General features: G+C 44.4%; 1 protein-coding gene across 1 annotated transcript in view; it reads left to right on the top strand.

Moving 5' to 3' along the window:
* The window catches only part of setbp1 (SET binding protein 1), a 34,509-nt gene extending 19,588 nt beyond the window's left edge, over nucleotides 1–14,921 (top strand). The window contains exons 3-7 of the mRNA XM_026186341.2: nucleotides 4,788–5,209; nucleotides 5,437–7,377; nucleotides 7,499–7,706; nucleotides 7,824–8,892; nucleotides 13,448–14,921. Of these exons, the coding sequence (XP_026042126.2) occupies nucleotides 4,788–5,209; nucleotides 5,437–7,377; nucleotides 7,499–7,706; nucleotides 7,824–8,892; nucleotides 13,448–13,953 (4,146 nt within the window). The 3' untranslated portion in view covers nucleotides 13,954–14,921. The remainder of the gene's footprint in view (nucleotides 1–4,787; nucleotides 5,210–5,436; nucleotides 7,378–7,498; nucleotides 7,707–7,823; nucleotides 8,893–13,447) is intronic.
* The last annotated feature ends 9,551 nt before the right edge of the window (nucleotides 14,922–24,472 follow it).

The raw sequence follows: 24,472 nt of genomic DNA on the forward strand, positions 1-24,472 counted from the left end.
AGTTAGCTCGAGCCCCTTTTTCCTACTGTGGCTGTAGGCTGAACGCATAGTTTTGGAATTGCAGCATTAAGTGGAGAGTGGAAGTTTTTCAATGGAGCCCAGTTTCCAAACTTTCCCACCCAAGTTTCCCAGATGAAGCTTTGTCTGGCACAGATGCCACCAGATCTGAGATAGTAAAGCGCTGGCTGAGCGGGAATATGCTGAGTGAAAACAGACATGCAGACACACAAACACAATTTTAGGCAGTAGGCCTGATCCCAGTGATCCACAAACTGTCCCACCTTGACAACCCCTCCTTTTTCCTCCCATTTCTCCTCCCTCTTTTCTCTCCCCTGCTGTGGGTTGCCTCAGGCGCATGAATGGAAGTCTTTATTCCCGGGAGAACTGGTGGGAAGAACGAGAGAACGAGAAACAAGGATAAGGGGGTTGGCAAGGAGGGAGGGGGGAGGTCTGTGAGAGTGGCCACAAGATCAACACAGTGCCACAGCTCCTCTTTTCTCCTCCATCGCTTTTCCCTCCTTTTCTCTGCGCTCACCCCTCCGCCCCCTCCCTCTTCCAAACCCGCGCCTTTCTATCCCGTTTTAAGTGCTGTGGATACAAAGCCCTGTTAGTATTCATGGTGTTTGTTTGCAGAGGAACTCTGTGTGTGTGTGTGTGTGTGTGTGTGTGTGTGTGTGTGTGTCTGTGTGTGTGTGTGTGTGTGTGTGTGTGTGTGTGTGTGTGTGTGTGTGTGTGTGTGTGTGTGCAGACCTGTCAGAAACACAGATCACAGAGAAGCAGCGCTGTGAATGGAGCTGGGGAGAAGCGGGCGGGGTGGTGGGGTGGTAGTTCCCACAGGAGGAAAATGGTCAGCTCCAAAAAAAGGGAAAAAAGAAGAAGAAGAAAAGGACGATGGGATGAAGGGGGGGGGGTTAGTGCACAAGGCCACGGGGGCAGAGGGAGACAGTATGGTGTCAAAACCAAGAGAGGCTGCGTGACAAGGTGTTACAGAGAGGAAAGGAGAGGATCATATCAATCATAAGGTTTCGGAGGGGAACCAGTAGCAAACGAGTCTAGGCACCTCTCTTCTTGTTTTTCTGCTGGTCCTCTTCTTCCCTCCCTTTCTGCTGCTCTCATTCTTTTAGTTGCACCCCATTCCTTCCTCCCACTCTCTCCCTTCTCTCTCTCTCTCTCTGCCTCTCTCTCACTCTCTTTTTCTCTTTGTGTGTCTGTCTGGACAGCTGCCCAGTTCCATACACAGGGAAAAATGAAACACTCTAACCGCTGGGCGTGCAGCCAAATAAAAGGCTGCGAAAAACTATTTGAAGGGCAGCGTGTTTGTGTGCGCCTGTGTGTGTGTGTGTGTGTGTGTGTGTGTGTGTGTGTGTCTGTGTGTGTGTCTGTGTGCGCGTGCGCGTGCAAGGAGGTTGTGTATATGTTTGCCCCTGTATATGTGTGTGTTTATATGCGGGTCTGGTTGTGAGATTTGGGTGTGCCTGTTTAGGGTGTTCTTTCCCAGTATAATGGTGCAGCCAGGGTGCTATGTGCATGTGTGTGTGTGTGTCAGGGAGCGGGAGCAGTTCCTGAATTTCAGTTTGTTGGTGGAGAAATGAAAGGTTGCAGGAGAGGAAAAGGACAGCAGGGACCGTCATAACCCTCCCTTCACATCAAACTGGAGGATAGAAGAACACTGTGTTTTACATCCAGATTGTCATTTAAAACAGGCTGCTCAGCGTGATACATTTATACACACACACACACACACACACACACACACACACACACACACACACACACACACACACACACACTTATTTGTCAGTAAATATATGCTGACTCATTTGCAAAGTGCCTTTCAGTTGGGTGATTGCAGCACTTAGTCACATATTATCCATGACCTCCTCCTCCTGTGCTCTGACCTTATCTGATGGTTACGTCACCACCGGAAAGGAATGTACAGCTCCATATCTGCCTGCACTCAGGTGTTGGACAGCCAGCATTAAATCCATGTTGCTGCGGTGCTGATCCAGAGAAAGACATCTTAGAAAAAAGGCAGTTGACTCAGCCGTGTTGTAAACACAGCCCCAAGAGCTCCAAGGGCCCCGGGGGGAAGAAGAGTGCGTCGGATGGGTTGAGAAGCAAAGATGCTTTGGTTCAGCCCTGAGCTGGTGTTTATCGTTATGTGATCAGTAGGGGTCTTGTAGAAAGATGGCCTGTGTGGAAAAAGGTTGAAGCTTCACAGTTCTTTTTCGCTTGTGAGCTGCACACGGGTCAGAGTCCAGCGCTTATGCTCATTTCCCGACCGCTGCCCCCTGCTGCAGGTCAGCAGTAGCACAGGGAGATAATGGCTTATTCACAGAGTGCACCACAAGAGCAGGCAGTGTATAAAACAAACATTAGAAAAAAAACTAATCTGAATCAATTTGCTTGCTTATGCAGGCTCTGGAGACCTATGAGTAACAAGTTTTTAGTGAATGGTATTGACCACCAGTGTGGTGATGAAAGGGCAATACAAAGCATGCAAGTGCAAATTTGGAGTTCTTTATGAAATGTAAATCAAAATGTGAATAAGTGAATGGTTAAGTGAGTAAGCTGACCCTGTCAGGAAAAGACAAAGAAGGAAAGTTTCACTGTGCTCACAGCAACAACAACAACAACTATGGGAGTGCCTCAGTTTGTAACTATTTGTATTTGCTTGCTGGAATATCAGACATTGCGTGTTTTTTCCCTGGAAATGCTTTGTCGAGTATAAGAGGCATAGAGGAGGGGAGACGGAGGAGAGTGGTAGAAGGGAGGAAACTAAGAACAAAAAGCTGAACTGGTGCCAGCAACCCAGCTTCAACCGGAAAAAAGTAGGAGGAGGGGGCTTTCTATTTCTTAATTTTTTTTCTTCTCTTTTGCTCTCCTGTCTCTTGTAGGAAAGGTGTCCCTCTCTTTATTATCTCTCTGTGGTTGTGTGTGTGTGTGTGTGTGTGTGTGTGTGTGTGTGTGTGTGTGTGTGTGTGTGTATGCACATTTGGTCCCCACTGACCACAAATGTGTATGTGGTCAGTGGGGAAGATACATTTTCTCTGTGTGCGTAGTGTATGTCTGCCGGTCGCACTCTTAACCGCCCCCATCGCCCTGCTGTCTGTTTTTTTACCTGTGCCCTCCTTTAACCTGAAACAGCAGGTATTCTAGGACAGGTTAAATGAGAAAGCAAGTGTGTATCAGGTGTCTGTCATCTTACCCCTCTGTGGACTCACAGCGCCTCTTCTCCAGTGTCAATGTGTATACACACACACACACACACATATACTTCACAACTGAAAGGATACCATGGCAGTGCGTTCAGGAGATAAATTTGAGGGTGCATTTACATACCTGCATTTGCTGGCTTCGTTAATCATTTACAGCGCTCAGCATTTGCGCACGTGCCCAGTATGTGTTTTCACCCATGTGTTGTGAGTGTTGTGCCTCTCAGCATTTTTGTGTGTGTGTGTGTGTGTGTGTTTTTGTGCTTGTGAATTCGTGCAGACTGCTTCTGGCCAATAAACAGCTTCTGCAACAAGTGTGGAAACATAATGAGTGTCACTACTTGACAGCAGTCGGGAGAGCAGAGAGAGTGATAGGGAAGCAACAGAGGAGATGAAGGCTGAACTGGATGTTAGCAGGGAAGGGAAATATATGGCACTCTTGACCTCGCAAATATGTACGCTGTCATAAAAGTGCACGATAGATTTTATTGTTGTGCGTCTGTGTGGCTGTGTATATTTATCTGTGAAGAGGAGATATCTTATCAACTGACAAGGAGCTGCTCCATCTAGACCAGATTAGCGTTTTCAAACGTGTGTAGCCGGGATTTTGAGTCTTTGAAATGTGTGCATCTACTGTATACAAGCGTGAGTGTGTGCGTGTGCACTTGCACGCCCCTGTGTACATGCTGAGAGGCAGGCCTGTGGTTAGGTTACATCTCCCTGCAGCGCAGCAGAACAGTGTCTCGTTGCGTCATACTGAGTCTGTTAATAACAGGCTAAACCACAAAGGCCATCCGCTGCTCTATTTCTCATCTTCCAGCAGTACACTGATTATGCAGCAGTGATACATTAAGCAGAGTTATGTGGGGGCAATACAGTATATTAAGGTTTAGTATTTTCTCCTTTAAGTGGACAAGTCTAACCGAGCAGAGGCTTACTTCAGATTTGTGGCGTTTCAGTGAAAGAAAATGTATATAAATTATATCTTACTTCCGGGACATATGTTGTGCACGGCGCCTTCTTGACAGCATGACACTGCAGTTATAGTTGAGAAAAGCGTATGAGAGCTGTCACAAACATAAATATGATCTGCAGTAAATAATGATGGATCTAGTGCAGGGACGCAGCTTCGCTATGCTACTGTGTTTAGTACTCAGACACCCCCAACTTGATTCCCTTAGCTCTCACAGCATGTAACATCCTTGCCACAGGAATTTAATTACTCTGTAAACAAGCCTTTTGTTCTGTTGCACACTGTTTTCTCATGCACGCGAGACGCATGAAAATCTTCAGATCTACTGCAAAAGCTGTCATATTAGAGAAAATCAGAGATGTGATAAGTGCTGACAAAAAAACGATAATATATGCTGAACTGGTTGCTGTGCTATGCACATGTTATATCTGTGGAGATAGGCCAATGTTAAGAAGACATGAAATATAGCAGTCATAGTTTTACGATCACATTATCATTATCATATCATTTGTCTATCCCTGCAGCTATATAAGGCTGTCTCATGATTGCAGTTTAAATGTAGTCACCAGTCTTTGTGTCTCTTTTTGTGTCATCCCCAGACATATGAGCGCCAGTTCAGAATGCCAGAGCAGAGAGAGGGAGGCCTGCTGCAACTACTGGGAGATAATCCTTCTCTCAAACACCAGCTTCGCAGCTCCCTCCATCCTGCACACGCACTCTCGCACACACAGCAAACGCAGCACTCCCCCACTCAGAAATTTCAACACACTCACGCACCCCAGCACCAAATCGGTACAGACTGGATCCCGTCTGCAGCACCTTCTGTGTCTCCAGCCCATCCTGCGGATTCTGAGGCAGCCAGAGACTTGGCAGCAGACAGCAGAGGCTCGTTGCTAGATCCGAGCCAAGCTTTCTCACGAACGGCGACGCAAAGTCCCTCACCTCAGCGGTCTCTGACTCCAGATCTGCAGCTGCCAGTGGTCACAGATGCCAGTATTCTCAACTTGACCTCTCTCAGCAGGTATATTTTAATTTCCTTGTGATGCATGATATCATGAACTGTGCACTGTGAATGGAATGTGAAAGTTAGAGTAGTGAAATTTAAAAGGAAGACGTTTTAATTAACTTGACACGGTGATTCAAATTAGGCAGTAAGTATTCTGCGCAGTGTTGGTGAAATACAAAACTATCCATTCTCTTCATTTTATCGCACTCATCCTAATTATTTCTCTGTGTAAATCTCTCCAGGGGGAAGGGTCTGCAAGAGGTCAGTGAGCAGCTCTTTGGGAACATTAAGAGGAAGTACGGCAGGAAGGACTCCCAGAGGATGCTCTGTAATCCCCACAGTGCTGATTCACATTGGGGACAGCCAGAGAAAGGATCAGAGAGCCCAAATAATTCAGAGGAGAGGCAGAAGTACAGGCAAGAGGAGACAGCTGAGCGGTTCCATGAAGAAAGAGAGGAAAGGAGAAAAGAGGAACGAGAGCGAGCAATTGCTGGGAGGAAAGGAGACGAAGAAGACAGAGGGATGCCCATGCTGGCAGAGGAAGTGAAAGGAAGAAAGAGGCGGAGAAGGCCTTCTTTTGACGATTCGTTTTCTGTAGAGGAGCAATCTCAGCAGCGGACTCTGGACTCTGATGCAACAGAGAAGCAGCAGCCTGGGCCTTTAGAAGCCAGAGGAGCACATAAGATAGAAACTCACAAAAATGATTCTCGATTCATGAGTCAAGCTGATATCAGCGCAGAAAGGCTGGATAAAGCAGAAAGAGGAGATAAAGTTGACAAAAGAGAAAAGGGAGAGAGAGTGGACAGGGTGGAAATGGGAGAGACAGTTACAAATGGGGCTGACCAAGAGTCACATCTGAGCGCAAACAGGATGAAAAAGAACCCCTTGGGTCGTCCTAAGATCAGCGCGGACACCCTTAAACCCAGAGATCCAGCTCACAATCACATCAGCAAACCCAGTCTCAGCTTGAACCCTAGATTCCCCTGCCCAAACCCCAGCCCCAGCCCCCGGAGTAACATCAGCCCTATCCCCAGCCCCAGACCCAGGGCAAACATCAGCCCCAGTCCAAGCCCCAGATCAAGAGCCGATATGAGTCCGAGCCCAAGTCACAGCACCAGCTCTACGGCCAGTTCCAGACCGACCAAGGCCAACGACAGGTGGTCCTACCTGAAATCAAAAAGCCATGCCAGCATTACATCACCGCAGAGAGAAACCTTGGGTAGCCTCGCAACCTTAGCTGACCCGCCCTCTGCTTTCCCCATTACCCCTTCCAGCCCGCTCTACACCAACACTGACAGCCTGACAGTCCACACTCCCATTAAGAGGAAACGAGGACGCCCCAAGAAACAGCCACTCCTAACTGTGGAGACCATTCACGAGGCCACTTCCACCTCACCTCCAAGCCCATTGGCCCAGGAAACCACTGCAGGGCTAAATCGTAGGAGGAAGACGCACACACTGAACACTTTAGTGCAAATGGCTTCCACGATGACCAATGCCAACAGTCTCAAACTAAAGCGTGGAAGGGGGCAATCCAGGCCAGTGAATAAGACGAAGCTTGGGAAAATGCAGAGCATTCTGAATGAAATCCTTTCAGGATCAAGTCAAAATGGCACTCTGGCTCTGAAGTCATCTTCTGCTCCTGTTACCTCAGCTATGAGTGCCATGGCATCCACCATTGAAGCTCGACTGGGAAAACAGATAAATGTGAGCAAAAGAGGAACCATCTACATTGGTAAGAAGAGAGGGCGGAAACCTCGAGCAGAAACTCAAGGCTCCACTCCTCCCAAAACCACTCGGGACAAGCCAGCATTGTCTGTCTCCACATCGAGTCTCTACGAATGCCCCGCAGTGCCTTCCTCCACCTCATCTCCCAGCTCTAGTGCTCCGTCTATAAGAGCCAGTCACTCTGATGCTGCTATGCCCAGTTTGCAGCCCATTTCAGCCTTGCCCTCTAAACCAGCAGGCAGGAGCTTTCTCACTGGGGGATGGAAATTGTCTCCTCCTCGACTTCTGGCTAATTCACCATCCCACCTGTCAGAGGGGGCGTCAGTGAAGGAGGTAACTCTGTCCCCCATCAGCGAGTCCCACAGTGAGGAGACTATTCCCAGTGACAGTGGGATTGGGACGGACAACAACAGTACCTCAGATCAAACTGAGAAGGGTCATGCCTCTCGACGAAGGTGCAGTAGACTGCTGTTATACTCCTTTACTTGCTTTATAGGCATTTTGTTCTGTATGTAATAGATTGGCACGCATTCATTTACCTGCTGTTTTAATGTGATTTATGTTGTGTTTATACAGGTACTCATTTGATCTGTGTGGGTTTGAGGCTGCGGAGGCAGCAGCTTTGGAAGCATCCAACAGAGGTGGCAGAACACGCTGCGAGCGCCAAGTAACGGCTGTCGATAACTTTCTGTCGCAGCAGGAGAAGAAGCAAAAGCATCATCGGCGGAAGAGGAAGTGCCTACAGAGTCGGGATCATCTTCATTTTCTCTCTGAACTGGACGAGGTTAGAAACACTGTAACAAATCCTGCGTGTGAGCCTTTAACAACCGCTCTAATGTACAAGCGTGCACTAAAGGGTGTTTGTTTTTCTAAATGTTTCCTCTTTCCTTCCTCCCTGTAGGTCGTGTTAAAGCTCCAGCAGTTACGAGTGTCTCACAGACGATTCACCTGCTACCCCCAGCATCCCTATCCTTCCATTTTCCGCCTCAACTTCCACCATTACTACCCTATTACCTACGACTCGTACCCTTGTGACTCCAGTTCATACCTCCGCAGGAGTGCTGATCTGAAGGCTAAGAGGAGACGCGGTCGTCCAGCCAAAGCCAGCGAGCCAATCACATCAAAGCTGCCTTTTGTTCAAGGATATGGTTATCCGCTGGCAGGGGGAAATTACTATGCAGCACCGTATGCGATGCCTTACGCTCCTCCTCTGAGTCTGGGCTACTTTCCCCCTACTCCCCCATTTTATCTGCCCCATCACTCGCTAGGACCGGCGCCCCCATCTCCCTTCATGAGACCTGCTGTGCCCCCTCCCAAGGCTTTCCACTCCAGCGGACACTCAAAAATCCAGCCTGGTGCCAAGCTTTGCACCACTAGTGGTCCACTTCAGGGGCCGTCTGTAAGGGGAGAGGGTTTGGGATCCCTGGGCAGCAGCAGCGCAGGTGGTCTTGCAGGGGTTCGTCTCCACAAGAGGAAGCACAAGCATAAACATAAGCACAAGGATGAACCTCTTCTTTCACCACGAGACCGGCAGGACCTGGGAGGGCTTTTCAGCGGAGCTAAGACCAATGCACGCCTCAGCATGCTGAGTGAGAGGAGAGACTTGGCCAGTCAGGGTCCTTCAAAGCTTCTGGACAAGCAGAGGAGCAATGGCAGAGGCTCTTCAAACCTGGGATCCAGCTTAGGGATTTTTGAGTCTGACCAGCTGTCATCACACTCTCTTGCTGACAGTCAGTTCCATTCCCTTCAGACTGGGCAGCCTAAAAAGAGCTTCATGGGCAGCTATAGTAGCCAGTCGCAGCGGTCAGAGTCAGCGTCTGACCTATTTTCGGGGTCACAAGAGGACGAGTGCGGCGGAAGGAACAGGCGGACGAGGCTCACTGTGTTTGGAGATCAGGGCTTAATGTCATTCCAAACGACGAGGCAGGAGCCAGAACAGATGAACAAGTGTCCCAGTCCCTCCCTCACTGGTAAGAGAATACGCTATATTTATGAGAAAGCGCACTGCATTGCATGTTGGACTTATAATAAAAACAGCAGCAGTTGTTTTCTGTTCACTGGGACAGCATGATAAAGCACATTGCTTTCTTTAATGAAGTGTTGGAGGTTTGAGGTTTGCCTAAAACGCAGTAACTCCTGTTGTTTGCTTGTCTTTGCTTATCCAAGCCGTTCATTCATGGCTATACACAGGCTCACCCAGTGTTCCAAATCTGAGCTGTAAATATCATTCACTGTACGGGGCCTACAGAACCATAATGTGACTCCCCTAAAAGTAGCATCCAGGAGCTGCATTTTCCAGTCTAAACTACAAATGTGCTCACCCTGTTAAATATCTGCACACCCGCTATAACATCAACACGGCCACCACTTTGAAGCAAATGGTTATGTTAATGTATTTGACTGCTCTGCATGACTGATGTTCATTTACAATTAATATACTGGAGATTAGCATATAATTGCACAGTTAGAGCTCCGGTTCCCATTGTGCTTGTAGAGGGGGGATAATGTTTAGCTGAAGTATGTTTTATGTTAAGTTACATGTGCACAGATTTGCGTTTTGGATTGGTGGTGAGAGAGATATGTCCTTTACAAAATAACAGCAACGTTGTTGTGTCCATTATCTTAAATGTGGTGCACATGTTCTGTTACGTGTTTATGTGAACAGACAGCGGTGCGTCCAAGTAATGTCCAAAATGTATGAACAGCTGTTTGCACTTGTTCCTTAGTGATTTCCCAAAGTTTATATGCGCTATATAATGCGCGAGGGAGTGAAGAGTCCAGACACAGGCTTACTTTACCTCTAAATAAACCCATGAATGGATCACATGTGGAAAGCTTATGATCTGAAGCATCGGCAGCGTCTAAGCAGCTGACATTACCAGCAGTGGACCTTATTACATCACATCACTACTTATATAAAACAACAAGATTCCTATCTGTTAGACAGAAGTAGGAGGCCGGAATTTATTAATGAAAGAAAAACCATACGAATGATATTTGATACATGATACTATGCTAGCCCGTGGAACTGGAAGAAAGAGACACATACATGCTTTTACTAATCACTTATATGTGATCAGAACTGTTAATGTAGCCAAATGAGAGCATGTTTGCCAAAAAAAAAAAAGGTTATACACTAATATTAAACTCTGTTCCTGAGTGTTAATTGACTTCAGTTATTTGCTGGATTATCACATTTAGTCAGTTAACTGGGTTTTCCCATTTTAAATGTAGATTTAGTAATGCATGTCAAGGTGATTCCTATTATAAATATGCTTATGCACATCATTATCGGGGCTTAAAGCAGACAAAGAGACTGGGTAGCACCGAATTCTCACCACCCAATGAATGTGTATTTTGGTACATTCTGTATTCTGCTGTCTTTGAGCACATCTGGCTGGGGATAAAGAGAACGTAATGCATGGATGGAGACGACTATAATTCACCAATCTCTCCTACCTCCCCACCCTGCCTCCCTTCCCTCTCTCCTGCCAATGCTTTTGCCAGAGATATATTATTCACACAGTATGATTTATTTTCTACAGACACGCCGTAAAAGGCCCTTGCCTGTGTTAAAAGAGCTGGCTGGTAGCCAGGGGTTTAATGACTGGGGCCTAGTCCAGTGGCGGGGAGGAGAAGCCAGGGGCTCAGTTAGAATACACCCCCCCGCCCCAGGGGATCCAGGACGGATGACTCATATACACCCCCCCCTCCCCCCATAATGACTCCTCCTCCCCCAACCCATCCATATTATCCCTCTAGTGTTGTTATACCTCTTCTACCCTCTGTGTCCTTCCCTTCCCTTTTGCTGCTTCTGCAGTTCTTGCCCTTGCTTTCCCCCTCTGCCTCTCTCCCGTGGTTCCCACATCCACACGCAGATTTCCCCTTGTTCCTCTGCCTCATCTCTCTCTCCATCTCCCCCTTCTAGCTCTCTTCTTCTTCCCTTTCACTTTTTGCTTTTTCCCTTGTCTCCCTTCCCCCTCATTTTCCCATTACTCTCTTTACTCACCCCCCCCACCCCCCACACACACACACTCCTCCTCTAGCATGACTTACTGCTTCACTTCACAGCTTTAGTCCAATTAAAACACAGACGCATGTGCATGAGAATGCTCGCTGCACATGCAGGCGCAGGCCCCCGCATACACACAGATATACGGGTCCCCATCCAGATGTAAAATTCATACTATTATCTGAGCGTGCAACAATGAGTTTGTCGGTCATGGACAAATCATTAAGCACACGCATGTCTCTGCGTGTGTTGTGCGTTTGCTTCTTAAGCAGACCTCGCTGAATCAGTTGTAACTTTCTTACATGAATGTCTGAATGAAAGTCTTTAATGAATAATTCGGAATAATTTTTTGTGGCAAGTCAAGCCAAGTTGTATTTATTTTGCCCAGTATAACAAATCACAGATTTTCCTCAAGGGGCTTTGCAGTCTGCACAGCATATGACACACTTATCTGGACTGATCCCCGGTCCAGATAAGATAGGACATGTGATAGATGCTCTGTGTACGCCATAAAACAACATAGTAAATTACCAGTGTAAACAGACAGGATGACAGAAATAATAGATAATAGAGAAGCGTAGATTTGGGAGGACATCAAGCAGCTTTCGGTTAGGGGGTCGAGAGTGCAAGAGGAGAAGACGAGGATATAGATTAAGATCCAAAACATCTGGAAAGAGGCACCCACTACCAGGATAGAGAAGTGACTGGACCTGCGGTAGTCCGGCAAGTCACGCAGCTTGTTTAAACACATGCACAGACCTTCATCCAGAAAAAAAAAATTACACTAAATGACATACATCAAGGATTATTTTAATCTGTCTCCGAAAAGTGCTCTCAGCTACAGCACAGGCAGTGGATAAGTGAGCATAGCTGTGACTTCTTATTTCACAGAGAAACAGGTTCTCGGTACTATACTGCCTCTCACACTGCTGAAGGTCACTGGTTTTATGTTCCGTGTATGGAGCTCATAAATTTCTGCTACTTTGTAGTGTGTGTGTGTGTGAACTGAGCATGTGCTCACTTCTGCTGCAGCTCATAAACCACTGCTACTTAGTGCTTTGTGCATTAACTAATTTCACTGTCAGGCCCGAATTTTTGACCAACAACAGCGTGATATTCTTCTGCGGTTTGTATGGGAGGTAGTTAGGCGGCTTTTTATCTTTCCCTTACTCTTAATTCATTAGCAAACAGCTCTGTGCGGTGCTTTTCAAATTTTCATCCCCATCATTACCATTTGGTCTCTTTAAGATGAAAAAAATATTGTATTCTGCTAGTTGTGGCAGTTCACTGACGTTGTGCAAATCTTTAAAAAAATCTATTAAATATTAAATGCTTCCCCCTTATGTTTTATGAAAGAGACATATTCTAAATGTCTTGAGCATCATTTTTCACACATTTTCCTGTAACACAGCCAACAATATTTAAAGTATAAAACTGAAAAAGCATCTTTGATTTAATGTACTCATCAAATGTTAGAGCACTGAAGAAACCTGCTACACCATATCAGCAGGAGTCTGCGGGAAAGGAAGAAAGGCTAGAGCGCAGGAATCCAGCAATAGGAGTAAAAAGCTCAAGGAAAAGAGACGAAGCATGTTGCGTGCACACTGCTTGGGGACTGGTGGTTGATTGTGCTTTTCCTCCATTTTGGCTGTGGCTCAGTCCGAGCCCCGGGAACAGTGCCCAGACAGGGAGGAGGGGGAAGCGAAGAAATGGGACATAGATGGGAAACAAAAAGAATGACAGAGACAGACTAAGATCAGGAAGCGGTCTCTGAAATAAAGATGGAAATGAAATGGTGCAGTGTTACCAGTTTAATTGAAAATTAGAGAGTAGCATATTGCCGCCCATGAAGAGACGAGTGGAAGAGAGAATGTGAGTGACGGGGAAAGAGTAAGGATAGAGCAATGTGTAAAGGGCATACTGCCCAGTTCACCAGTGTGACGGAAACAATATGGCTCCAGTTTCTTCTGCTCAGCCATTCTGAACTGCTGAATTCATTTTTTGTGCATGTGTATGTATGCATCTGTGTGTTTTTGTATCTGTGTCTGTATGCGCATGTGCATGTGGACAAGAGTGCCGATATGTGTGTTTGTGTTGCTGTGTGTGTTTAGCTTTTTGGCAGTCTGTGCTCCAGATGCACAGGGTTGTTATTGTGTAGCGACATATTAAATGGTTGAAGGAGACATTTCCTGCTAGCAGAATAGGATCTCCTCCTCTCCCCTCTTCTCTCTGCTCTCTAGTAGACAATTACAGGATAGGATCTGCTCTCCTGGCTCAGCTGGGATTTGAAAAGCTTACATGAATATCTCAAAATTAGCAGGAAGCTCTTAAAGCAAGAAAAGACTTTCTCTCCATGAGCTAAATTGGCATGATGTCTTTCCTAGTCTTTCCAAGACTGCTCTTTTTAACTGACACGCAAGCACAAATGGTCCTTTCTTTTTATAGACCTTACTTTGCTCTTTATTTTCCTTGACATTTCTCACCTGATTCTTTCTCCCTCTCTCCTCTTCCAGGTGTTCCCAGTAAGCGGAGGTATAAACGTCGCGAAGTGGAACAGATCCAGAAGGACGTAAGGAGGATGCATTCTCTGAACTTTGAGCATGTGCAGAAGATCCTTCGTGCCAAGCGCCTGCAGCGACAAGCCAAAACAGGAAACAATGTCATCAAAAGACGACCCGGACGACCCAGAAAACAACCTCTGGAGGAACCGGAGCCAACCAAGACGAGGAAGGAAGATTGGGCTGAGGTTCGAGGCTTGGACATGCTGGCTAGCAGGAGAAGTGATGAGAGGACTCTGGGGATGCCTGTTCTGGAGAGGTGCGATAACCTGCCAGGCAGACACAGCCTCAGGCCGAGCCTGACCCCCGAGCCTCTGGAGTTCTCCAGTCACGATTCCATCTCAGCAACTATTGAGACTGTGGTGCATCAAGCGCGGTCTGTGAATCCACTGGCCAAAGGGGGGAAACGCAAAGGAAGGGGCCTCAGCAGGGACGAACTGTGGGCTCCCTCCAGTCACTAGACTCGCAGGAGAAAGCACCTCCAGCAGAACTGGAGAGCAGTTAACGGAGGCAGTGTTTCAAGCCTATCAGATGCAGTGCCCTTAATCTTGGGACTCCTTGGTGCACTTTGACTTGTTCCTCCTCTCTGATTTGTCATGAGGAATACAGTGGGTTGGTGGAGCCAGAGGAGAGAACACTGGCCTGTGCCATCCCTCAGTTTGCGACACCCAACCAGACATGGGCCTTTCAAAGATTCATTGGACCTTTATTTACAATGGCACTATATGGTACTATTTGATACTGAATCTGATGCTCTAAAACTGTGTGGTACTTATGATAGTGTAGGATATTATGTGACTCTTTATGTATCTGATACAGTGATGTGTATGGTACTTTATGATACTGTATCTGAATGTGGCTTCAGCCATATATTTACCAGCAAGGGGAGGGGGGAATGGTTAATATAAAACTGTGCAGCTCTGCTTATTTTTGCCTTTCTGAGGAAGCTTGTCAAAAACATGTGGAATAATAACTTCAGTAATTAAGCCACCTTACCCTATTACTTTCCCTGTTTTGCTCCCATTCATCTATACCTTCCTAGTGTCCTCGCTCCCTTTGAGAAGTAACTGATACTTCCTGGCAGCTCCGCACTCGTGGTCCCCCTCCCTGCTTGACGCTCACCCCAATTCTTTAGCCCTCCCTGGTGCCTGCCGCTTAAATCCATCCCCCTTTGTCCTCTCACCTATTCCCACTAATGTTTTACATCTCCATTTCTTGAGCTCCCTCAACCTACCCGCTGTGTCATTTTTTTCCCTCTCTCCCTGCTCAGGCCTCTCCTGGGCAGTGACATAAAGGCAATATGGTGGGTTAGACTGTCCCAGACTGTACATAGAAACAAAGTCCACTGTTGCCTGCCTTGTACAATGGGAAAACCAGCTCATAGATGTGTAATGGCACACAGTATATTAAATAGAATTGTTGTACCATAGACAATGAAAGTGTGTATTGTTTTATAACCAAAAAAACAGACATGGGTGTGACTCAAGACAAGCTTGTTTTCAGACAGACAAGAACCACATGTATTCATTCATACACTCATTATTGTGTTTATAAACAGGGGGCATTGCATACAGGAGGAATATCAGGTGTATTTTTGGTAAACCTTAAAAAATTGGTTAAATGCACTATTAAAAAAAGACAACAACAAAAAAAAGACATACACTTTCATCAATCAAATGCAGCACTTACATGCTTGTTCCAGCCTTATGTTTCGGCATTCGACGGTGTGGTTATCCAGTCCAGAGACCATACATTATTTTAATCAAATTGTATATGCAGGCTGCGCAGCCAAAAGCGTCAAACCGAAGCCCGCCGAGTCTGAATTGGACAGTTCAGCAGAAGAGGGCTCACACAGTCAGTGTTTTGAAAAAGCTAATCCCAGTCTTTCTACTTAACATAATTTTCAATCCATATCCTTGGAAAAATATTTTTGGAAAGTAAATCCAGTATTTAGATTTAGAAACCAAAGTCTCAGTATTCAGTGTATAATTTAAAAGTATCTAAATCAGAGTTTGACAAACTCTCCACCATGTTGGCACCAATGTAAAGCATTCCTATGTGCACTGTAGAATGTAGCCATCTTGGATATTTTTTTTTTTTTGCGTGTGTCAATATGTTAAACCTTTGTTAAACTCTATCGACAGTATCTGTGGCTTTGGGTAGTGGTTGGTATTTTCTTGATTAGGTGTTTCTGAATAATAAGCAATGGATCAGTGTTTCTTTGGCAACCTTGTTGAAATTTTGTTTCAGGAGATTCTGTTTTGTTCGGCCGGGGGTGGGATTCTCAGTTGCAGCAGTTCGACTTGTGCCTTATGTTTCTTTCTCTCACAAATTACCATTTGACCTGAGGAATATGAAGCGGCAAGGAGTGCCCCAGACAACGACCCAAAATGTTCATGATTGTGCAAATGACACGTGTGTCTTATTCACGAGAACCCCGAAACTGCCGGCGTCCCTTCACAACTTCCATAGTTAGCATCTTCTGTCGCTGGACACTGCTGTCTGGTGTCTCCCAGCTTCCTCCTGGTTTATTTTCTGACTCATATCATCATAACAGAGGTAGAAGGGCTGGACTGAAGGAGCTATTATATTACTGTTTTAAATCCGCATCATATACCTACCTACATACTGCTATAGCAGCGGAGGTGGACAGTGTATCAGATGTGTCTCCATCCAGTGATATTGATTGTACCCAGAGTCTTAGATATATAATTAAACACCACTTACTCTGCCCAGTAAATAATGAGAGATATAACTGATTATATACTTGGCAAAGGAGGAACAGCCGAGATTTTTATGGAAATCACGTTCTCGTACATTGTTGTTTGCTATGCATCAGGCCATGCCTGGCAGTGACCTTAAAAGGAATTTCTGTTCTGGGTCCACCCTTCGACAAAGAGAAATAAGTGGTCTTATTTACTCAATAAATTGAATTCATGTATCAAGAATTGTGAATAATACCAGTAATAATTTGTAATAAGTTGTGCAGAAAGTGACTATCATCTCATGAAAACTATAGTGACTGCAGCTCTATGCAGTACAGCCTTAACCAGATGTAAAACTACAGTATTAATGTGTCTGTTGTAAATAGTGTTAGTATGTCCATCCTGCATGGATACCAGTTAGGCTCAGCTATGCTGGGACTGTCTCCTCAAACCACAGTAGACCTTATCTCTCTATCAAGGCTGCTCAAGACCCAAGGAACTATTCAGAAAAATGACAACTTCAAGTGATTTTAATATTTGACAAATTCCACTGTCTATTGACAGTCATGGCTCCGGCCGGCTAAATTACACCGAATGCTAAAACGATTTGCCTTACCGCGCTTTTTAAAAGTTGAGGATAGAAGCCCCAACGTCGTGCACTCGACCAAAAATAGGAAATCCCGGCTGACTTGTAGCTACTTTGCCTGCGGCCAGCTTGGGCAGCGCCGTAGCAGTGAGTAAGTAAGAGGGTTGTTTTGTTCGGGGAGCTCTCAGAGGAAATAGCCAAAAATACACTCGCCCTGATGTTAGTGTGCGTAACCTTGCTTTGCTAGGTGGGTCTGCAGTCTGTTGTGGCAAAGATGGGGTCTAGAAATGTGAGGCGATGAGGTGTAGAGGATACACACTTGGCAGCTTACTCCTTCATACTGTGGTCAGTCAGCGGTCTCTGATGCTAGAGTTAAAGACCCCAGGTGTTGTCTGTCCTGTCTGTCTCTCCTACCAGCCAATGCTTCGGTGCCTTCTAACACTGACAAGTATTGTCCTAATCCAGAGCTTTCACTCTACACAGAGACCGCAGAGGGGATGTGGTTATGTATAGGGTTCAAGGTCACTGTTGTTGTGATGTACTTAGCAGCCAATCTGGACCGGTGGCTACCGGAGGCCCCTAAACACTGATGTAAGGATCCCTTACCTCGTCTTTGGCTTCAGCACCAAGGGCGGCGCAGCAGTGTTTGACCTTACGTTAGCGGTGTGGGGTGTATTTCCTGTAGTGTGCATTTACCACTTCAACACAGCAACTAGGATGAGAGATAATGGCACCTAAGTTTTGATTTCGCCCCTCGTTCAATATGTAGCGTGCTTTGATGTGCATCCTACACATGGAGCAAGGGGGTCGTGTGGAACAGAGCCTCATAAATGTACATGTAGTCATCCTCACAGCATACGTTACCATTTCTAAGCTATAATGTTCGAAGCTGAAAGTGCAGATGAAGCATTGAGAAAACCAATAAATGTACTTCTTTAGAGCACAAAGTGAGCTCTTCTAACAGTGTGGGCATATTTTAGTTTGTATACATAGTGTATTTGAGCCTTTTTCTAGAGTGGGTTTCCTTTATTTGCATGCTCAACTTGATTGTATGCATAAATATTTTAGACAAGCCGAAAGTTGAATTTCAATTGAATTTGAAGGAAGACTTGTACATTGTTTGATATGTTTCTTTTTGTAATGAATTTTTTAATTCATGAAACATTTTTGTACATTGTATGAATATTAAAAACTGCAAATATTTGACATATAGAGTAAATACTAGAGGCGCATGCATATGCATATATCCTTCACAGTATGTATGTGTAAAATGTACACATATATTTTGTATTTGCATTTGCTGGCATACAGATATGTGTCTTAAGCACATATATACCTGTAATATATATGTATATCCATGTCTGCTGGCATGCTTTTGGTCATGTTTATCTTTCATGATCTTGTAGGTTTCTTTTTTTTAATTATTATTTCTCTTTCCTCAAAAAGAAAGGCTCATTCTTTTGCTACCCTTCTGTTGGCTGGCAGCGTTGAGCACTTATTACGAAGAACTACAGTTCAAGTTGTTCATGTTATCCATTGTGTGAAATAATAAATGACTTTATTGACAGTTGATGGGATCATTTGCTTCTTTCTGGTTAAGACCGTATCGCATTCGATTTTCCGATCTGTCTGATTTTGTGATGAGAGCCAGGTGCTTCGTGGGTGTGTGTGAGTGTGTGTGCAGCATGCATGTGCACGTAACGTGTGAGGGGAGTGCGATGACAGGGGACTTGCTGCACTGTTGGTGCTGAATGTCAGATGGTCTCGGTGAATGAGTACTACTCTACAATGTGTCGAGGTTAAACGAGAGGGAATCCTCTCATCAGATTATAGCACAGCCTCATTCAGTCTCACACACACACACACACACACACACACACACACACACACACACACACACACACACACACACACACACACGCATACCTACACACTCTTACTCTTGTACTTGTTCATTAACCAAGCCTACATCTCTAAATCGTCACTGCACTAGCCCATCAGTGTTAGTTCTAGGTGGGCTGGGCTGCAGGCTGCTCTGTTATTGGACAGAACTGAGTGGGAAGTGCCCCACTATTGGCTGCTGCCAACTAGTAAAATTCTTCTGTTACCATGGTTGCAGGGTGAGCTGCCCAAATGTGTCTCAGTGTATCTTGTAGTGCTGATTGAACCGTTGGCACCGCCGGTGTTGTGGTAAAAAAAAAAAAAAATCTCCCTCTTCATTTGATGGCAGTCAAGGCTGCAGTGGTGCTGCACCCAAATCACTCACTACTGATGCCTGTAAATGAGCCCACGGCCCCACTCCACCCTCTGCACAGGAGGATGAGATAGATCACAGTGAAAAAAAAAAAAAAGAACAGCGAAACACATCCTGTATGATGGATGTACTCTCAAGCAGAAGCTACAATTAAAGGAGGGAAAAGAGAATCATCAATCTGATGATAGGTGGATTTTCTCACAGGGTTTAGTGTCAAACCGCGGTTTACTCTGAGACACTGTGGTTGACTACATAAAACACATGCAATATTATCAATGATTGGATGAATGCCCGTGATAATTAAAAGTCATCTGGCTGAAATGGGCAGACAATAACTTAAGTGATATTACTTCAAAAAGGGAAACTGGAGCTTTCAAAGGGCACCAGCTTCCTCCAGGGTATCCATGCAGAGAAATACTAGCGTGATAACTACAGCTCTGCCCATACGAATATATATATATATATATATATCTATAGATATATATATATAGATATATATATATGAATCTGTTTATAATTAAGTTAGAAATAGATTCTAAGCAGTCAGAAGATGGAGCCACCATCCTGGACAAAAGAAAGAAAACCACTGGGAATTTCTGTCACAGGTACTTTTTGGTATTCCTGTCTTATTGCTCCACACTGTATCTAAAACTTTTCTGTTTCATGACAGTTCTGTGAAGGCTGATCTGTTTATGCCGAATTATTCCAGTAAAAATATTTTGACTGCTGCCACTGTGGCCCACCTGTTTGCACAGAAGACCTTTAAATCACTTCTGCAGGGGCCATCCCAGACCATTTCCTGGGTGACATTCCCATTACACTCAGTCTCCAACTTTCCTGTCCAATAGAGCCTAAAAATCCTAAAACACACCTTTTTCTTTTTCTCTTTTTTTGAGTAAAAATAAAAAGTTAACCAAAATTTTGGGAGGCTTGCATCAGTGTCATGCTGATGGTATTTGAAGATAAAGACTGTCTTGGAAATGCAGGGCTAAATACTTGGACTCATGGAGCGTAGGGGGAGAACATGTTTTATGAATTGTGGTTTGTAGCAGAGGCTGAAGGTTTACTATTCTCAAACTTAAACAAAAGGCTCAAAAATTTGGGAGGATCTTCCTCCCAACCCTGTGTAGGTCCACCCTTTTGTGGAATGTAGATTTGGGGTTGAGGGAGAAGCACAGGCTTCTTAAAATATGCATAAATCAAGTTGACCAGCAGTTTTTAATTTCTAGGGTAATCTACTTAGTTCTTCTGACTTTAGATTGTCTCTTTGCAGACTGTACATTTTCTTGCAGGCAAAACTGACCATTTGTAATAACTTTAATTTTTTACAGATTGTAATTTGTAATGTGTTGAATTGTTTTTCTCATGGTCCAAAAGCTGTGCGTGTTGAGCATGAGCTTGCTTTGGTGATAGTGGTTTTTGGTAGTATTGTGATTGTGATCTCGGCTTGCTGATTTTTCTTCCTAAAGTCTCACCAACTCCTCAAATCAGTGTTTTAACCCCACTTGTATTCATGCGGCAAAGAAGCAAGTCTGTGGGAAGAAAAAGTACAGAAAGTGTTTTCTTTTTCATACCAACATCTGCAGCACAATCGTCCTAACTAACTGTAAACTAAAACAGCTGCTTGTGTCGTCTTCTATTCACGTCCATATTTATGCAAACCAAAGCAGCCTTTGTACCTCTGGAACTTTTATTTTCATGTTTTAAGCCTAAAATAATTTAAAACATATTTTCATACACATATACCACTTGGTGACAGTGTGCTGTAGTGGTTAGCACTGCTGTTTAATAGCAGGCCTGGGGCATTTACTGTGAAATCCGTATGTTCTCCATCTGCCTATGTGGGTTTCCTCCAGGTGCTTGTGTTTCCTCCCACAGGCCAAAGCCATGCATGTTAGGTTTATTGGTAATTCTAAATTGACTGTAGGCTTCGAATTGATAGTTTGTGGTTGTCTCTATCTTTATGTGATGGACTGCAGTTGCCAACCACTTACCCATTCAGTTTGACTTAGTATGGATGTGTGTTTCAGAAAATTGATGCCTGGGTATATATAGCCTTAAGATATTGTTAATGTGGTCTAATATGTAGTGACACAAGTGGCTTTAGGAAGTTTTCTATAGCAAGTCCTCTATTTTTGACCAATTTTAAAGGAGCACTTACACTATGCTTTACATTAATGTCAAATGACTATTGATAAACATGGATAGCCTGGCTTCCCCTTAGATTTTAATTTATTAGTTCTCATTGATTTGTGTTACTTTCTCATATCTTATATATGATGCTTTGTGGATGTCAAAACACTTAGTTTAAGATTTTAACTAGACCTTGAGATCCATTGAATGACTTCCATCTTTTATATACAGTTTATGATATCTCAGTGTCTTTATGCCTCACATGAGCAAAACACAGAGTTGTATTCAACCAGCAGCCCATCACAATCTTCAATGAAAAACAAGACCAGCCCCCCCACCTCCCCAAAAAGGCAAAAGACTGCATTGACACCACACTGCCATTTATTTAGATCCCTGTGCAGTATTTTATCAGTAAGCCATGCATTAGTGCGTATCAGACACCTTGAAGGTTGCAGGATAATTATTTTTTTATGTTAGTAAAATATTTTTTTGTAATCACTCTTAACCATTTTTTGCTTTAGTTATTGAGTTATAGTGCCCTTTTCTTACGTTGCATAAATCACTGTGGCACATATTCACCCCGCTTTATGCTGTGATAACCTCCAGCTTCATAATTACCAGACAAACTCAAGAGTAATGATTCGATCATCTAACATTTGACAAGAAAGAGAATATGTGCATTTACCAAAATGTTGATCTGCTTCCAAAATATTTCTAATAAACATCAAAGCCTAATACTACAAATACAAAAATCTTCATGGTGAGACTCAAACCGCAGAGCCAGATTTGTTGAAAATCAGTTTTGTTGACCTGAGTCAAGATGCACGAGTGATTGCCAATGAATATCAGTGTCTGTTTGAAGCACATCCAAAGCCACACAGACCACCAACAACAGACAGAGTCATAAATTTACAACAGATAGCCCTGCAGTCTAGGCCAACTAACTAGGAAGCCTGCCGTAACCAAGCATCCTCTCAATTTATCTCTGTTGGTGTTTTCAGAGGATGACTGTTGCTTGTGTTTATGAAGATGGATAGAGCAGGCAACATCTAAAGCGCCTCCTTCCTCCCTCCTTCCCTCCTCTTCTCTTCTCCTCTGCACAGCGATGGGAGACACCATCTGGTGGTGAAACGTATCAGTGCGACTACAGTCCCCTCAAAAGCCTTCATGTCACATCCACAGGACAGAGAGCAACAACTAACTCGCTGCGGTTACAGCAGAAAATGTGGCAGCTGAACAAATGCACTTTGTGTAGCAGAGAACAGGGAAGATGCAATGCTATTTTTAAGGATTTAAAGGATAAAAATCTGCCCTGTGACCTGAAGGACTCACACCTGCAGTGCTTTGCTCAGTGATCCACTTGAGAGATCAGTGCAGGAATTACTGCAGCTGAACGATGGTTCGGTGTGTGTGCGCGCTGGTGTGTGTGTGGGGTGCAAACAGAAAATAACACAAGAGACATGACAAAGTGCGTTCTGCATGGAGCCGGCCACTGTTGCCACGGTGACAGTGTGACTCAGAGCAGTTTGATTTAGGTGCCCTGTTTTGTGTGTGTGTGTGTCTGTGTGTGTGTGTATAAGCATTTTCCTGCGTATACAGTATGTAAATGTTTTCATATACGGTTGCAGTTTGTGTGCTTTGTGAAAGACGGGGGGGAAAAAAACTGACAAAATTTCCTCTGTGCTGAGAGTAATTTCCACCTCTCATGTCTCCTTGGTCACAGTTAGAGTCTTTGTTAGCAGATTGGCTCTGCCTGAGTCTTATTAATGATGCCAACACTTAGGTAATGTGCCTTTTTGATGAGAGTAGGCCACTTAATCTCACTATTTAGACTCCATCTCTCACACACACACGCCTCCCTCTCAATCCTCCTAATAAGCCTCCTCTTGTCTCCTGTAATTTGGCAGATGAGTCTATTATATGATACCGTCATATTTTATTAATGGACCCCCATAGTGAACACATACACCCCTTAGTGGATGAGATTATGTGGCGCACGGGGAGTGGTGTCTCAGTTTTAAAAAATGATTTCAACTCCTCTGTTAGTTTTCATCTGCGTCGCCCGTCTGCTGCGTTGTTAGTGTTGGGCTGGAAGGCAGAACCACAGGCATTCCTGCTGAAGCTGGCACTGTTCCTCCACACTTCATTACACTTCCATCAGCCCCGTGATAGCACAGAACAGCGCAAGCTTCAAAAGGCCGAAAACAGCAAAATAAAAGACAACATTCAATTATTAACTTTAACATTTCTGGGATTTAAAAAAAAAGAGAAAGAAGATTTTTGTTCCATGTCTCTGTGTCTCGTTGTCTCTCCCACTTCTGCAGAGCTGTGCAGATAATTCATACCATATGTTTCAACAGTGCCAGGCAATTCGAGCAACAGTGGTGAAGCACGCTCATCCAAGACAAATTTTCTCCAATGCTATATTGCTTCAATGATATATTGTCTTACAAATTTGGGAGTGCATCAACTTTTCCTCTATGTGACTAAGTTCATTTAGAGTCTATGGCCACACAGAAGGCCTCTGTGTAAGTGTGCTTTGCACCAAATTGTAGTGTCATCAACCAAAGTCATGAGAAAATATTTTCTTGATATTCTTGATATATCAAATTAAACATTTCTAGAATTCAGAATTTGTCTCAAATGCTATCAAATGTTGGTGATATTTTTAGTAGTTTATGATATACAGTTGCTAAAAAGCCAATACAGAAAGAAGTGAATCTGAGAGCATTTGCATTACAGCATGCATGCACGCAATCTGCATTCTGAACGGTTTATTCCTTCTTTCTCATTTTTTTGGGGTGGTTGTCTAGTCCTGTTGGAAGTTATGAATAGATTAAGGTCTTTATCAGGCACTCATTCCCTTCTTCTGAGATAAAGACAGGCCTGCAGTGGCTTGTCTTCTGCAAACAATGACAAGGATAAGCCATCTGATTGCTAAATTCCCAGGAAACGGTAAACCACATCTCAGCAACAATATCTGTTTGTATGTTTGTGCGTGTAATGTTATCTGACTAAACCGTCACTTTTGTGAACGCAGCCGTGCAGATTTGCATTTGGTGTCAGGAGTTACATGCTGAGAACAGGCATATGATTAAAGTCACTGGACTGGAACTGAGTGGCTGCTCATTAAATGCATGGGACAATGTTTGGTTACGTACCGACATATAGAAACATTTTCAGGCAGTCGTTAGATAAAAACACCTGTGCAGACGCTTCAGTCTGTCAACACAAGAGTCTGTGACAGAGAAGGATAGTTGAAAACAAGAGCTCTACTCATTTTGATTTCTAGGCGAGATTTG

Source organism: Astatotilapia calliptera, chromosome 12 (assembly GCF_964374335.1).
Source record: "Astatotilapia calliptera chromosome 12, fAstCal68.1, whole genome shotgun sequence".
Classification (NCBI taxonomy): domain Eukaryota; kingdom Metazoa; phylum Chordata; class Actinopteri; order Cichliformes; family Cichlidae; genus Astatotilapia; species Astatotilapia calliptera.